At 42.8% G+C, this 17780-nt stretch overlaps 1 protein-coding gene across 1 annotated transcript in view; it reads right to left on the reverse strand.

Annotated features, from left to right (window-relative positions):
* The window catches only part of LOC144933341 (uncharacterized), a 76674-nt gene that overhangs the window by 52132 nt on the left and 6762 nt on the right, over positions 1–17780 (reverse strand). The window contains exons 2-3 of the mRNA XM_078858024.1: positions 8091–8251; positions 6726–7400 (exon numbers count right to left, since the gene is read on the reverse strand). Of these exons, the coding sequence (XP_078714150.1) occupies positions 6726–7400; positions 8091–8251 (836 nt within the window). The remainder of the gene's footprint in view (positions 1–6725; positions 7401–8090; positions 8252–17780) is intronic.

A 17780-nucleotide genomic window follows, 5' to 3' on the forward strand; every position in this document is an offset into this window, starting at 1 on the left:
CCCCCACCTCGTCACACATCATCACAAATGTCTGACCCCCCCCCCTAGGTGCGTGACGTCATTTATGGACGGCCCCTAACTACTGTAACCACCGTTCCCCGAAATTGTCAAAGGAAGGCCCAAACGTATTGTGTTTGTGTTTTTATTTCATCCTGGGAATGTGACAGAAAATGATCAGGAACACAAGCCACGCCAAGCCTGAAATACATTTATATAACCACATAAGAATATACCCTGCAACTCTGGGATAGGAAATTACAGTGAATGTTTATTCTGGGTAATTTAGCCGGAAAAGATGCCGTATTTATAGTACAGTGCTCTACAAACAAACAGTGAGGCCCACGAGAAGGAAGGGCACAAGCACACTCGGACATTCTTGAGCACAGGGATTTTTTTTTAAAACGTCAAAGCAAGGCGATCTACATTTTTTTATTTTACCATGCTAGATTGAGTTACCCACCCCAGATTAACAAAGTATGAGTGGCGTACAAGGCGGTGAACGCTCCTCATGCCACCCCCGCCCCGCCACCGTCCCTCTCACTGAAGAACCCCATGGTTACGATTAAGTGACTGACCATAACAGTGGCAAGGCTGCTTACACAATGAGGGCTCTATAGTCACAACAATCCTGTGCTCACGGGCGAGAGGGCTGAATTTATCTGTGGGCTGGATCCCGTGGGGTGGGAGTGGGTGGAGATGGGGGGGGGGTAGCTATTGTTGTTCTCTCCGGGATAATTTGGAGTCTTAGGAAATGCCAGAGCTGTGAGTGAACGCAGCATTGCAGATGGTTGCGTTTCGGCTGCTCGCGGAAAGCGGCTGCCACACGTAAACAATACTTCCCACGCCCCAGTGCAATGTGTGGGACCAATCCCCATGAGAATTGTTGAAGCCTTGCATCAGAATTTTGCGGGGTGGCGCTACAATCGTTCTCACCGAGTTGTCTCCGCATTGTGCTGTCAAGAGCAGCTCCGCCGAATTTGGCTCAAGTATCTGCTGCTACTGCTTTGTGCAAATCCGTGGCGTGTGTTTGAATGGGGGGGATAAAAAAAACATTGCATGCGATTGTTTTTAAAATGGGAACTGTATTATAATTAATCTGAAAACGCTCCGTTGTCAGTAGATTTTTGAAAATATGCGTTAATGTATTTGGGATGGGGCGGTGGCACATCAGTTAGCACACTGCCCTATGAACCCACAGACCTGAGTTTGATTCCCGGCCACGGCTATCGTCAGTGGCGAGCGATATTTGAAGCTGTCGTGGCTCCTCACAAACACGAGACTTTTTTCCAAACTATATCCGTGCTATCCGAGTAAATCAACCAATCATCGGTCGAGTAATAGGACATCCCAGCTCTAAAGGAAACGCTTAGTAAACAGCAACACGATTTCTCATAAACTGTAGTGCAAGCATACACTAACTATAACAGGGTCGCACAGTATGCTTTCGATATATACTACAGGACAGACATTTTCCTTGTTGACATTCTGTTCCTTGAATATTTTTTTTGGTATACATATGGTAGTAGTTACAAACATGGTTGCAATTTTGTGCATGAAGTGTTTTATGTAAGAAGAAAATCCTGAAGATAAATTGATGAAAGGTCAGCATGTTTGATGTTTACGTTAGCATTTCACCAAGTTGGCGGGGAAAATAACTTGACACAATTTCTGATTTTATGGTAACGAACAGAATGGGGTGGCCTTGGTAATACATTGTGAATCAAATAGTTGCCAGATGTTGCCGACATGAAGCGAATACTAACCGCAAGGTGAAATTACGCAATTATAGCCCCACAATTTGCGTGGCCTTACCGAATTCTAAATATCAGCATTCCAGAAAACTTCCTGGCATTAACACAATAGCTCACAGGCCTGTATCGATCAAGTGCCAGATGAAGGCCTCTCTAAATTATGTTATTCATTGGCCACTTTTGACCATACTTGACCATGCTTGTCAATGCGGGGATTGGTGAAGGATGGGCACAAGAATTCTGGCACAAAATCCCGTAGACGCCAAGCATTTAAACTCAGAGCTGTCACTTTTCACTGCGGCTTGAGAACCCACGCTTGGCAGAGGGGGGTTTTTAAAAGTGGGCAAGGGTTGTGGAGGGCAGTCCTTTACTACTCCACTTTCTTGACAAATGGGTCCCAGCTGATGCTATTATTCCTTTCATTGCCTTTACTAAGGGGCTCCCATCGCTCTGCCTCAGGCTCCCAGCCCCCCCCACCCCTCCTCGATTTCAGGATAAAACTGTAAGTCCAGGAAGACAAAGTTCCATATTTTAAAAAATAACTATTTCTTCTATCCCATGCTAGCCCTGCACAATCATTCACCAACAATTTCACATTTCTCTCCTCGGTTGCGTTCTTTTCAGGAGCAATTCAAAACCATAACATCTAAATCCACGTGACACCCCATAGCAGCAGCAGCAGCAGCAAAAGAAGAAAACAACCCTGAACCGGCCACTTTGAAAGTCCTTCACTGCCTCCCACGCCACCCTGCTTTGCATAGGCCCTTTAACCCATTCTTGGCAGCAGCCCTGTTAAGCCGGCTACACGGCCAAGTGCGAGAGCCTGTGTAGCTGGGGGCTCCTTTGTTAAAATCGGTTGCTTGGTAGGAGCTTGAAAATTCCAGGGAACAGATGGCCCCTTTAGATGTCCTCATCTCCATACGGAGTGCGCTATTAACGCGCAGAGAACACGGCCCTACCAAAAAACGTTCACTCGGCGGTGAGCGCTGTAATACGTATGCGTGTCAACGCCACGGCTTCAATTGGCGAGTGTTGTGCGGAGCGAACGGAGAGATTTAATCAAGGCTGCAGTAATGCAATTTAGATATAATTCACTGAAAACGCTGCACAGCATACTGTTTTATATATGTGTATCGTGTTTATAGATGCATATGCGTGCACTTTATGTGTGCATGTCATGAATTGTTAATGAGTGCGGCAGGAAATTAAATACACAACACAGTATCACATTATATTTCAAGATAAAAACAGAGCACGAACCCAACACAAAGCATAACTGCCAAAGCGATTTCCTGCTCAAATGTCCATGAGATGTCACCAATGTTTTGCTAACAACCCTAAGCGAAATTTCGATTTAAAGCTTTCGTGACTGCAGGGATTCATCTTCTTGGTTCTTTCGGTAAAGTCACGTAGAAGGGAAGTAATAAAATAATAAAAATAAAACATAATAAAAACCCTAAGCCAGTGGTGGAAAGTCCACATTCCTATGACGAGATGGGAGGTAAGTCTACCCAGAGGACAGCCACTGTTGACTTGCCACAATGTGGTAATCATTTGATCAACTCAGGAGGGATGAAGGGCAGAGTCGACCCCGCAGTACTGTGTTACAAAAAGCACATTCGCAGTGCTTGCTAATACAAAACACACACGTGGAGAGCACGTTCAGCTGCAGTGTTAAAACGAGCTTTAGGAAGCAGCAGGACGCGAACGCATTGCACCAGCGGTGGGCAAAGTTCACATTTACAATGCTCCGAGGTCTCGCGGTGCGGTCTGTGTAAATCACCCTGTGAACCGTGCTTATTCCCAACAGGGTCGCACCGCACACTGCCAGGCTTTTTGCTCCATTCCCCTGATTAAACGAAGGCTCTTTGAACTCAAGTCGATTCTTCTGCTGTGTGACAGCGAGCCGATGTGTGCTCATCCATCCTTAACACAATGTGTACACACGGATACAGTCGCACGCATCACTGGATGTTGCTATGACCAGGGCTTCATTTCAGCCCGGGTCTGTCCAGTTCAGCGACCCTGGGAAATATTTCCGCACCCTGCACACCACATCAAGTATGCATCTCACTATGGCTGCGGCTATTAAGTTATTTTGTGGCAAGTAAAGGTCTGCCCTTTGACTAAATTACCTGGAATGCGACCATCAGATCGTGGGAGTTACGCAAAGGGGATTGAGTTTGGATAAAGTGCAAGTCTGAGCAGACGGCTGCAGAGCTACAGGGTGGGCAGCAGAGAGCGTTGCAGGAAGATCAATTGTCCTGTACTTCTATCCGACCACATCTATGTCCCCCCACCTTCACCAACCAACACTGACCAGTGTAGTGACGTAAGGTAAAATAACCTCCATGACCCACATTGCATGGACAGGTCCTCATCCAAGCATTGCCAACAGGGCTGCATACGTACGCACATGCACACATGTGCACAAGGAGTCAATATAGGTTACAATTAACAGGTATAACAATGCATTAATTGATCGATTAGCATCAATTCTTCAGCTCATGACACACGCACGGGCTTGTGTGCGTAAGATGTAATGTTTTAAAGTTAATCCATAGACGTGGTATTTACTGTACAGTCATTTGTAAATGTGACCACTCCAGGCAAGAGTGGCCAATCCGTTTGCCACAATATAGGAAACATAATCGATCCTTGCATCGAAACCGATCCCGAAAGACAACAATTTGTTGAATTTCCACGGGGCGAATCATTACGCCTCTCGATTACACCAGGTATAATGATAAGGTACAGCATATGAACGCACAATTATAGGGTATTTCTAACACATCATAAGCGTTCTAGCAGAAGAGCAATGTCTGCAGGTAAATGAAATGGTACCCACACTTGAAAGAGCTTGAGATGTGAACATCCCCCCAACAAATACTTCCCGTGGTTCTTAAGAGGTCAGATTAAATCAGGTCACTGGGATGAGTAAAAGTGCACTGACACTGACAAACGATTAACCTTCAGGAAGTGCCAATTTAATCCCATATTGGCATTTTAAAGGGAAACTTAAATGTATCATGTAAGACAGTTTTTATTTATAACCAAAAAACGCCTCTGGAGGTCTGACGTCTTTTTTCCAAGAGACCTGGGTAAAATAAATACATGATGCTCCAAACCAGTTTCTGAATGCAAACAATACAAGACAGATGAATTACACAAAGTGACAGAGGTAGAGCAAAACATAATGGAATGGCCAAAATAAATAAAACAGCCTCCAAGTAAAAGTAGAAAAATGCAAAGTTAAGCCCAAATAAACACAGGCCTGAATTATTTTTTTTTAAATTGAACTGGCCAAACTTAAATTTTAAAGTGACTTATTGCAACCTCAAATGGCTGGTTACCAAATAGTGAAGTCAGCTTGGGTTAAACCAGTGCAGAAATCCGTAGTAGAAATAAAACAAAAGAACATAATAATTATCGTGTGTCTGCATTGCGAAGTCATGCCATTGTATGTTTCCTAAAAAGGGTACACTTCCCTCAAAACAAGGTGCTTTTTTATCAGCTTCCCGTGTTTGTTGTGTTCCTGTGTTATTCTAGAAATATATTTAGCCCAGTGTGTGCTTTTAAAGCATTGCACGTGGAATATTTTTAACCTGCCCTGATTTTGGCTGTAAAATGTTGGCCTTGGCTGCTGCCAAGTAAATCACTGGAGCAATAATGAGCCGTGATCTACAGCAGCTGTGGCTTCTGCATGCTCCTTAATGAAATTATTGATCGCTTAGAGGTGTGTGTGTGTCTCATGGAACGAGATGCACGCACTAGCCCCATCACTCAAACCAAGTAGAGTTAATTTTTCATGAAATGGAATGACTTTTGCTAACAGAAAATCCCTTGAGAAGTTAGGAGACCGATGCAAAGGCCCTGAAATGTTAAGTTAACTGCACATAAAATGAACACGGACCATGCGGGAAATTGAACTAAAGAGATTACATCATTGTATCCCAGCATGCCACCTTCTCAATAAAAGTTTTACTGTATAGCATAATTGGCACATTTCTTGTTTGGAACCTACTGCATCAATGTGTATGTCAGTGATGTCGACTGGGGAAGTCCTGAAAGAAATAACTCCAGACTTAGAAGCGTCGATTTGTCACCAAATATATTTGTGTACATTTGTGACAACATAGACAATGTGTGCAGTAGGGGGCAGTGTGATAAAATTAATTGCTGTATGGTACTTCAATGCTTCTACGTCAATCTCCCCGCCTCCACCAACCACCGTTTTTTAAGTATGACCATAAAAACCCCTTGGATCGACACGGCGTGGGAAGGCTATCAGCATGTGTGCATGATAGTGGCAGGCTTCATAGCTGCCTGCCATCTCGGTCAGTAAACCCACAACACCTAGACCCGTTTGTCCCATTTCCTACTGTCAGCAGCGAGCCTTGCACACTTCACGTGGCCAAAAAGTGCACCTAGCCTGGCATAAGCGCTGTGCTGTTGTTGTAGTGCGTTTCTAGATTTGAAGCTTTCGTGACTGCAAGGATTCATACTCTTTAAGTTTTTTTCGGTAAAGTCACGTAGGTAAAAAATAAAATAAATAATAGAAATAATAATAATAGAAATAAAATAATAAATCACGACGTTTCGGAGGCAACACAAGTCTCCGTCATCAGGTGGGACCGTCACAGCTGAATTAATACAGTAAATTCAGCTGTGACGGTCCCGCCTGATGCCTCCGAAACGTCGTGATTTATTATTTTATTTCTATTATTATTTCCATTATTTATTTTATTTTTTTACCTACGTGACTTTACCGAAAAAAACCTAAGTTGTACTATGGTTCTAGATTTGAAACTTTCGTGACTGCAAGGATTCATATTCTTAGGTTTTTTCGGTAAAGTCACGTAGGTAAAACATTAAAATTAATAAAAGTAAAATAAAATAAAAATCACGACATTTCGGATTGTACTATGGTACCAGCGTGGCGCTGTGCGGGACTGGGGCACGTGCGCGTTCTACCTTCAGCTGAATGAGGCACGCGTCCACGTGGTGCGTGGCTCGCCGCGCGTCGCTCCCCATGAAGTCCGCCAGGGCCCTCACCCTGCCAGCCGCGTCCCGCAGCCACCCCTCCAGGGCTGGCAGACTCAGCACGGCGCGCCAGTCGGCCCCGGACGTGGACACGGGCGGTGGCCGCTCGTAGCAGCTGGTGTCGCCCGCACCATCGTTCAGACCGCCGTGACCCGCGTCCTCCTTGTCCGGGTGGAGCCCGTCCACGCATTCATCAGCGTTGGCGCTGACCCCACTGCTCGTGGTTGCGTTCGTGTTTGAGGTGTGCCAAGCGAAATCTGCCAAGCCCAGCAAGTTTCCTTCCAAATTGGCAGCTAACAGATCGACTGGCTCAGAAGTGCCGTCCATTAGGCCGTGAGCATTGTCCGTGCCACACACGGCTCTGAAATCAATGCCAGGCTCTCCTCGTATTTGCCTACTCGTGCAAGCCTTCGCATCCATCTCGTGGCCCGGAGACCCAAGAGTGTGCATTGGCATAAGTTTGTTTTCCATCAGCGCCAAGTTGTTTCCTGCAAGAATGTGGGGTTGAGAGGGCGACTTCATATCTTTGGAAATGAATTTTAGATTTGCCATCTCCTTGTCTTCCTGATGATGTTTCGTTTCCAAATATATTTGAAGTCTTTGCAACTGAAAATACACGCAGTCGTGTAAACGTTGTCAATGTACTGTTTACCATTTTCAATCACAAAACTTCGCAATTTAATTCGAGACATTGTTTTATTTGCATTCGTTGTGAATAAAAAAATATATCATTTGCATTTTCCAACTGACCAAACTTGGATTAAATTGGGACTAAAATATTAATTGTTGAAAAAATCATAAAAATTAAATACCAAAAATGTGCACTCTTCATTACCGTTTCAACTGATATCAGACCATGACTTCACTTTTACAATGTCTGCCGTGGCAAAATTAGCACAATTAGCACAATATCGTATTCTCCACATTAAACGATGCTCAGGAAAGTAAAACACCCCAAACTTGTGCCCCATTTACTATTGATAGAAGCATACATATCCGGTCTCACTTAACAGATTATGAGACGCACCCCCAACTTTTGCTTTAAAATATGGGGGGGGGGAGTGGAGGGGGGGAAAGTGCATCTAACAATTTGGAGAATACGGCATAGATTGTACGTGTACCTGGTGGTATACAAATGCAGAAACATGATAAACATAAGGGTGGCATGAAACTCATACATTTCACATCATCTTGATGCCGAATCAACTGATAAACTGCATCAACATATGCCAGTACACGATGTGCCTCGCACACATGCCGCGACAGATGCACTCGGGCAAATGGACAGGCGCTCACCTCTACGTGTTGCTCTGCGTAGTCCTCCGAGGTCATTCCAGCAGGAGGCTCCATCCCAAGGGGGCAGCCGAAAGGGCATCCACGGGCAGGGAGGCAGGACGGGTCTATGCGCAGCCTCCCTTCGCAAGAGCCGCAAGCGCTGGGAGTGGGGGTTGCCACCTCTGAGGTACACAACCATGTGAAGAAGAACATGTCACAATACCAGAGGAGATGAGGACTACACGTCAGCGAATTGTTTTGAGTGGTGTATTATTCTGACCTCTCCCTGGAGCACAGCTACCTCAAAGAGAGAATGATCCTGGAAAAGCCAGGACAGGCGGCACATCTAGCTGGGAGTGGGAGATTATTTATGGCCTTTTAACAAAATAAACAAATCCCCCACAGATAGCATCGCCTTCTATGATTCCATACTGCATGGTTCATCGGATTTATCCAGGATAAATAAAGATTCTGATCCCGATGTTAGTGCCGCGGTCAGTTCGCATGTGCATCACGCAGCGATTCCCAGCGAATAACAGTCGCCTAACATGTGGAGCAGCGGGTACAGCAGCAGAGGGCGGTGCAGCAAAATACATTGCCTGTGCTTTACTGCAACGCCTTCGTTAACCTGCAATGGCCAACAGTACGGTCAAATAACCCCCGTGTGTCCACTCGGCATTGGAGACCCTCATCCAACGATGGGTCGACAACAGACTGTGGAACAGATTACACGAATTCTAGATTTGAAGCTTTCGTGACTGCAAGGATTCATACTCTTAGGTTTTTCGGTAAAGTCACGTAGGTAAAAAATAAAATAAAAATTTACTAAAAGGAATACTTTATTATTTATTTTATTTCTAGGAATTCCTTAGCCCAGGGATCGACAACCGGCAGCTCCGGACCGGAATGCGGCTCTTTAAAGACTGCTTCGTGGCTCCCAGCACTACAATTGCAAAGTAAAAAAAAAACTGCTCCTAATTATTTTCGATAAACGGTGAACGTCTCCAAGCCCAACAATGATTTGTAATGCGGCATTAAAAATCATTGTGCGTGTGCCAATCTTAAAATAATGATTACAAAACAAAATATGGTTTGACGTTATTTATTAAGGACCGTCTTGTATTCACATGCATTGCGACTCGAAATATTTCGCTTTTTTTGTACCGAATTCGAAGAAAATGTCTCTTTTTGTTATTTGGGCTGCCGACCACTGGCCTAGCCCAGTGACTGTGATTGATTACAACGAGATGGTCAAGATGCTCACATTCAGTCCGCTGTTTAAAACATCTGAAACTGCTGCCCGTTAAGTCACGTAGAAAAATTATAACAGATCTATTATTTTAAAATAATAGTTATATTATTATTTTTCTACATGAAAAATGACTAAAAGTAATTATTTTAAAATAATAGATGTATTATTATTTTTCTACGTGACTTTACCGAAATAACCAAATAGTATGGATTCCTGCAGTCACGAAAGCTTCAAATCAAGATTTCTTGACCATCTCGTTGTAATCAATCACAGTCATTGGGCTAGGCCAGTGGTCGGCAGCCCAAATAACAAAAAGAGACATTTTCTTCGAATTCGGTACAAAAAAGCGAAATATTTCGAGAGTCGCAATGCATGTGAATACAAGACGGTCCTTAATAAATAACGTCAAACCATATTTTGTTTTGTAATCATTATTTTAAGATCGGCACACGCACAATGATTTTTAATGCCGCATTACAAATCATTGTTGGGCTTGGAGACGTTCACCGTTTATCGAAAATAATTAGGAGCATTTTTTTTACTTTGCAATTGTAGTGCTGGGAGCCACGAAGCAGTCTTTAAAGAGCCGCATTCCGGTCCGGAGCTGCCGGTTGTCGATCCCTGGGCTAAGGAATTCCTAGAAATAAAATAAATAATAAAGTATTCCTTTTAGTACATTTTTATTTTATTTTTTACCTACGTGACTTTACCGAAAACAAACCTAAGAGTATGAATCCGTGCAGTCACGAAAGCTTCAAATCTAGAAGTAATACCTTCTACGGGGAGGAATTTCACCTATCTGTTAGAGTGTTTTAACAGACAACGAGACAAGAAGTGACAGCTTCTCGAGACGAAAAGTTATTTATTATTTTATTTTATTTCTAATATTACTTTTAGTAATTTTTAATTTGATTTTTTACCTACGTGACTTTACCGAAAAAAAACCTAAGAGTATGAATCCTTGCAGTCACGAAAGCTTCAAATCTAGAACTAAGGAATGCCTCCACTATAAATAAATATTCTGATTCTGAATGTTTGCGAAAAGACTCGGATAAAATTCACCATAAAAAAATCTGCGGGGAAAAACGCACTTCGTGTGATCTGCGTGGAACTAAACGAAACTATTTTAAACTATTTTTTACATTACCAGGTAATTCCCACTGATCTATATAGCTCTTTTTCCAGAAGCGACCTGGCTACAAATGATACATGAACTAAGCCGCTTATCACAAGGCCATGTATAGCAGCCAAACAATCTAAACGCATCTTTCTAAATGTGGAGGGAAAAACTAGAGGACCCGGAAAAAAATCCACGCGACCACGTGGAGTATGAACACGCAAACTCCAAATATACAGCAAGCATCAGGGTCGGGATCGAGCTCACGCCTCCTGTATACCAGGCGAGGTAGTTAACATCTTGCCACCGCGGCAAGAACAACATCTCTGTGGCAAAAATCACCACGGACGTCCACGAAACAGAACAACCCCCCCCCCCCCCCAAAAACACAATCAACTGCAAGCACAGCCCTAGGCCAACAACCCATTCCATGCTTAATGACACAATTCAGAAACATTTACGTATAAGCCACATTATACCCGAAGTCAAAGACGCGCGCAAATTGTCGGCGGGGGCGGGGGGGGCTAAGACAATCCAAAGAATGCAATTTACTGTATTGCAAGTCCTGGTATAAGACAGCCACGTGGCGCGCGTGATGTTAGCACGGGAGACCCAAGGGCAGAGGCTTCTTCTGTTGTCAGCGGACGGAGCAGCTGCCAGCCAAAGAGGAGGAGACGCACTGCAGGGTGGCGGACCCGGTGAAGTCTCAGCAAGCGCAACAGAATATTTAAAGAGGCAAACGGAATTACATAATTCAAAGTCAATGGCAGACCTTCCGCTCAGGCTACCGACTAAGGTACGGGCAATACAATTAGTCTCACAGAATTAACTGAGTAAGCAATTGTGAGAGGCGCCCGCATCAATGATACTGGCATTAAATGTGGACGTCTAGAATTATTTAAGGAATCATTGATATCCATACTGTTTTTGTCCAAGATCACCGATGTTTTTTTATTTCCTTTGCTCTATATGTGTTCACTGTCTTCTTGTTGCCGGAATAATGTTTTCACGTGAATTGAATAGAAAGTTACTGCGCTCTTTTTACCATCACTGGTACAACACTCAACACAATATGGCAATGCAGTATAAGATAAAATACCATTTCAGCTACTGCATTATAAGGCACATAGCACAGTAAATGTTCCCAATGACATCAAACACAAACGGATAAAAAAAATCCACTGCCAAAATTTACGAGTGTATTTTTATTGCTAATAAAACACATTGTATGCAGACTTTGTAAAAAATATTATGGTGCAATTATATACTTAAAAAAGAACACTTTTACGGTTATAATTCACAGCACTTCATAGTATGTCAAATCGTTGAACAAGCTAAGCCCATTCACGAGGCAGGGAAGTAATTCAAATTGCATTATCTTTGTTGCTCACAACGAACGCAATATAAATAAATAAATAATGAGCTCGAATAGTGATGCTTCGGAAGTCAGTGACATTCAAGCCATCAGTGTTTCCAGCCAGAAAATATTACGAGCACATTGCCATGCGATGTTCAACTCTTTCAATCTCTTTTACAGTTCACTTCTTAAATGTAGCCCCTAAGCATATGGAATCAACCCCCAATAATTATTTTTTTCTAAGTAGAACAACACTTCCTTTCAAGTTACATTTTCAAATCAACCTCGAGCCAAATTGTAAATTGCGTTCGTATTTTCCAGATGTCTGGAAACATTAATCAGAGTTCGTAACATCCCGTGAATGTCTCCTGTTATTAGTTATTGTCGTTGCCGGTGAACAGTCACTGCAAAGCATCTGCTTGCTTTTTAAAAATCCTTTATATTAAGTTCACTTGCTTGCTTGCTTGCGCGCTTACGACCGTGCAAATCTTTCGGTCGTTTTTTAACCCACTTCCCGTGATCCAATCGAGCTGACATTTTGCACACAGACTCGTTGTGCGTGACAATTTCTTTTCGTGAAAAAAAAATTCCAAAATTTTTTCCAAATTTTTTTAAATATTTAATTACCAATTGCTTAATGGTGGCAGGCAATCATCTGACCCATAGGTGGCAGCCATCTCAAGCCAGAGGACGAGAGGACTCTAGCCGCCCGTTTCAAAGACCAAAGTGGGCTGGGTTGTGGCCCATTGAACACGCATATAAAGGATTTATAGTGAAAAACTTTGTTTTTACGGGTTAATTTTTTGAACTTTGAACCGCTGCTGTTAGGAAGGTGGCAGGTTGGTTGAGAGTTCAAAGTTGCGGGCTGGCACTGTTTGAGTCCTGGATTTGAATTGAGGTGACCGCATGTGATTAACCCAGGTTTTCAAGTGTCGCAGGTTGATGGTTTCAGCCTGGTCACCAATGACTGCACACAAAACACCCCATCATATTAAATTTGGTTTTGCACTTCATTGGCCAAAGTTTAAATGCGACTGTCTTGAGACGATAACTGCTTCGGTGAAATGTTCCTTAACAAGGTGGCGGTTGATAATTGTTTTTTTACCCTTCTATCTGGCAACAAAACTGACACCTTTTTTACAAGGAGTCATTTTTGCATAGACCACAATACCTGCAGTCATAATGCAAACAAAAAACATAACTCTGATAATATATTTGGCGTCATTTGGTCCAACCCACGTGAGACTAGGCTCTAAGGAAAACTGTCTCGGGTGTGGACCAATCAACTTCAAGGACAGTGCATATATTATCAGAGTTATGTTTTTTGTTTGCATTATGGCTGCAGGTATTGTGGTCTATGCAAACATGACTCCTTGTAAAAAAAGGTGTCAGTTTTGTTGCCAGATAGAAGGGTAAAAAAACAATTATCATAATTTTTTACTGGCAAATGAAGTTCCAATGGTGTAAAGGTGGCAGTTGTCATAGATTCTAAAGGATTCTTTACAATCAGGACATTTTTGAAAAAGAAATGAAAACTATACAGGACATATTTTTTTTTAAACCTGACGCTACCAGGAGAATAAAATTGAAAATACAATTTGAAATCACAGCTGTGGTGCTTTTTTGAAAACAGAAACACAATTTGACATGTTTTGGATTATTAATGACAGCCAACATTTTCAAGCTGTTATACAGCGTAACTGATGGTTAGGGTGGGTAATAAATGTGCACTTAAAATGCTGCTGACGCGAGCCTTTCGATTGCACGTGATGAAAAAATATATAGCCTTCTCAGAGGAAACTCTTGTCTTAAACAGAATAAGCAATACGCATCAAGTAGCCACGTTACGGTCAAGGCTTTAACCTCAAACAAAAATAATATGTAATTTATCTGGCGTGTTTTTTGTTGACGGATAAACTGGTAACCTTTACCCCTTCCATAAAACAACATGAAGGAATGTGAGATAAAGATGCATCTCACATTCTGTAGATTCATACACCATATGTGTATGTAATGGGTTCGTTTCACGCGGCTTTCCCTTCAACTCTAATTCACAATCGGAAGAAAAACAACTGCCCATTTTGCCCTTTTCAATTTTAGTACAATTTTTGTATACTTTACAGTATATTGTACGAGCAGTGTGTTTATAGATAGTATGTCCTATTTTCTAATCGGATATGGCCACTGCTCCACGATTAAAGAAATGATTCATCTTTTAGCATAGTTTTTGACTTGCATATATTTTTTATGGGCTCTCGTGACCTCTGCAGCCACTAGAGACCGCTACGTTCAGCACAACAAAGCACACACCACATCGCCTGCTGCTCATGTTTAAACTAAATGGTAATCTAAGCCCTCCCTCAAAAGGCTATAGGGTTTTAAGAAATGTATTTATTTTGAAATAATTTTGCTCTTTCTGTTAATTATAATTGGACTAAAGAGGGCTGTTCTGTGCTGGGAGGGGGGCTCTGGGTAGTGGTGAGGGTGGAGGAGCAGGGAGCCCCCCCCCCCCACCTTTTTATGGTCTACAGTCTGTGCACATTCAGCGTCCTTCAATTACACGGTGACATACCGACATACCATACCCATTAGCCAACTGACATAGGCTACCAATTAAAAGTGATATCATCACTGTTCGATAAGCGAGTTAGAAATATACTGAGAGGATAACAATAAGACCCTCATCAGATTATGGAAATCACACTTCATCGCTAGCCACATCAGTGAGTACCAATATATGATCGTGACAAATACAATGCCTAACATTTGACCAATAAAATTAGGCTATTTTATGCAATTTTGTTTTTATTTGATGAAAATCATGACGATTAGAGTGCTTTAAAAAAACAAATCCCTGACATTTCTAAATGCACTGCCTGATGGAGGCCTACTCATGCAGAGCCATTAATGGGGCTGTTTGACCATACTTCACCACACTGCTCAGTGTGGGTTGATGAGGCGTGGGTAGGACCAATTTGAATATCAATCGCGACTAATGTTAGTTCTGGCCAGATGTTAACTACCTCGCCTGATATGCAGGCGAACATGGGTTTGATCCCGACCCTGTTATATATTTTGAGTTTTTATGGATTTTTCTCCACATTTCAAAAAATGCACTTCGAGTATTTGGCTGCTACACATTTTCAAACGATCAGCCACTTCGTTGAGCTATCATTTGTGGCCATGTCACTTCTAACAAAGAGCTATATCGCTGTCAGTGCGCCTTAGCTGGTAAAATAAAACAAAAGTTTAGTTTAATTCACCACTCCATGTAAATAGTAATATGTAGTTAAAAAAATAATAATGCCAAAACACATGAATAATTATATGGTGAAAATATTATAAGATTATAAATGTGAGCCTATAGTTACTATATTATTTTGCAATAGGTCTTCTTACACAATATAATCACTGACTTGGCTCAAACATAATGCCACCGTTGCCATGGTTACTAAGCTTTTAATGTATCAAATTACCATCAGCTGAATTTGAAACAAATGTCGGATGACATAGTGAAGGTTATTTTCCATATATATACCTTCATTGTATTACAGCTGATTGTTGCGTAGAAAAAAACAATCGATCAATGTATCACATGTCGACGCATTAGCAGGCCACAATTAGGCCTAAGACCACAATCGCCTAACCATCATTTATCTTCGTTCCCCTTTAGCGCCGTACGTTGGTGGCCTCTCTCTCATTCACGGCGCACCGAGCTGACATGAGAGTGAGGAGGTGGATAATGAAGAAACATTATGCATGGTCTCGGCTGGACAGGACAGCCTCCATCACGGGTTTGTTAATTATGGCCGTGTGGTCAGCACATGGGGCACACATCGCTGCCACTTACAGTAGTAACACGGTGTGTGTAAATACTGCATTCAGTATATAGGGAGGGCTGTGGCAGAGTGGTTAACGCCTGGTAACCTGAGTTCCATTCCCTACCAAGGCTCACATTTGTTCCAAGTAATATCTGAACTTGTTTTAGGGCGCCCACTCCCTCACCCCCTCCCGCACTATAATTCAGCAGGCCACGCTAACCAGTGTGGTGAAGTATGATCAAACAAACCCCATGGCCAACATCACGCTGGGAGCTCTTCATCAAGTAATGGATTAATTAAAAAGGCTGGCAAATGTTAGTCTTTACTCTTCATTATACAGTACAGTAAATGCATGCTTGGAATTACACTGAAAGAAAAGAAAGAGGGAAAGTGAAGACAATTTGAGAGATGATTCCAGTAAACACGCAACGTTGGGCCTATGTCAGCATGTGGTTGGAACCTCTGGGGCAACATCGACCCAAGGGTTCCATGCGTACTGGGATATTGGCTGTTATGGAGAGTAAGTGGGCTTGAGCAGGACATATCGGCACTCTAGAAGGGCGATGGCCGATGACAGAGACTGGAGACAAAGTGGCAGTGAGAGGAGAGGAAATGTCCGAGACGTCGACCGCCGTGGAGGTGGGGCGATGAGATGAGCACGTGCAGCAGTGAGATGATTGTGACGTCACAGGAGCGTGAGTGATCGTCACAGCGTGGCGACGCCTTACACCCGACAGTAGATGAACACTGGATGATGACGACGATGATGAAATAGGGTGGTAAATATTATTGTGATATCTTGATTTGAAACTTTCCTGACTGCAGGAATCCATACTCTTTGGTTCTTTCGGTAAAGTCACGTAGATAGAAAACGAATAGATCACGACGTTTGGATCGCAACAGACAAACACAGCAGGAGAACTGCTGATGCGTCTGCGTGACTTTACCGAAAGAACAAAAGAGTATAATTGTGATAGTAGACTATTATGCACAAACTATTTAACAGTGCGGTCCGACAGGGTGCTCCAGATGTCTTGTACCCCCATTTTATTCTCTAAATAAAAATAATAATAATAAAGTAAGGTTTATTTAAAACGAAAATGAATATGCAAAGCAAAACACATTTTGGGGGTAAATTAATTACGAGTCACAAGACATCTGGACCACCCTGTATTGTTGTACTTTACACAACAACACTCTGGTTAAAATGACGAATTCTGCTACAGTTTATGATTAGTACAACCATTCGTGCCTTCTCAGAAGCAGACCAGGCGAGCGTAACTTGTTCATACCTCATTATCAAAGCGCATTGCTCATTCCTAAGTCACAGACGTTTGAATGCCCCGACGGTATCTGGGGGTCTCTACATTACGCAACTTTCCGCTGCCATCTCCCGCAAGCGTGGTAAGGCATTAACGCCTGCAGAACTCCCACAGGTCGTGTACCACATCAATCATTACAACAGCAAAATCCATCAATGATACACAGCGTCAAAGAGAAGTAGCGGGGTATGGTCAAACCAGCCCCATGACCAACTCAGGTGAGAGAGCCCTTCATCCAGCAATGGATTTTACAAAGGGTTGGACAGTAGATGACTATACTGTATTCGTATTTTGTCTCATTGGTAGAGGTCAGTACATCATTTTTAAACAGTCGAAAAAATGAACCCTTCATTGACCCTCCTTCATTGCGCATCGGCAGGCCAGAGAGCTAGATTGCTTTGAAAAAGGGTCATTGCCCGAAACGTCACCAATTAGTGTACATGTATATTTCGTATGAAGGCCGCACAATGTTACTAACGAACGTGTGAGGTGTGCTTTTTGTTATTTGTGCTTGTGCACCACTACCAACGCAGCATCACCAAAGAATTCGCTGCAGATAATAATAATTTTTCTTCTTCACAAGCCACTGTTTTTATTATTCACTGCATGCTGGTCTGCGAGAATTGTTTGCGGGTTGGCAGCGCTTCGCAAGATCAGAAAGGTTGGGAACCCACTGGTCTAAATGATCCCACGTTTCTCGGGAATGCATGCCGTGGCGTGAGAGCACAGGATTGGCTCAGGGGCTGTGCTGCCAACAGGAGGCAGCCTCGTGCTGCACAGCACGTGGGTGTGCGGCATTCACTCGCTTGCACCATGCACGTGTGTTGAACTTATTTCGCACC

Source organism: Lampetra fluviatilis, chromosome 7 (genome assembly GCF_964198595.1).
Source record: "Lampetra fluviatilis chromosome 7, kcLamFluv1.1, whole genome shotgun sequence".
In the NCBI taxonomy this organism is placed as follows: Eukaryota; Metazoa; Chordata; class Hyperoartia; order Petromyzontiformes; family Petromyzontidae; genus Lampetra; species Lampetra fluviatilis.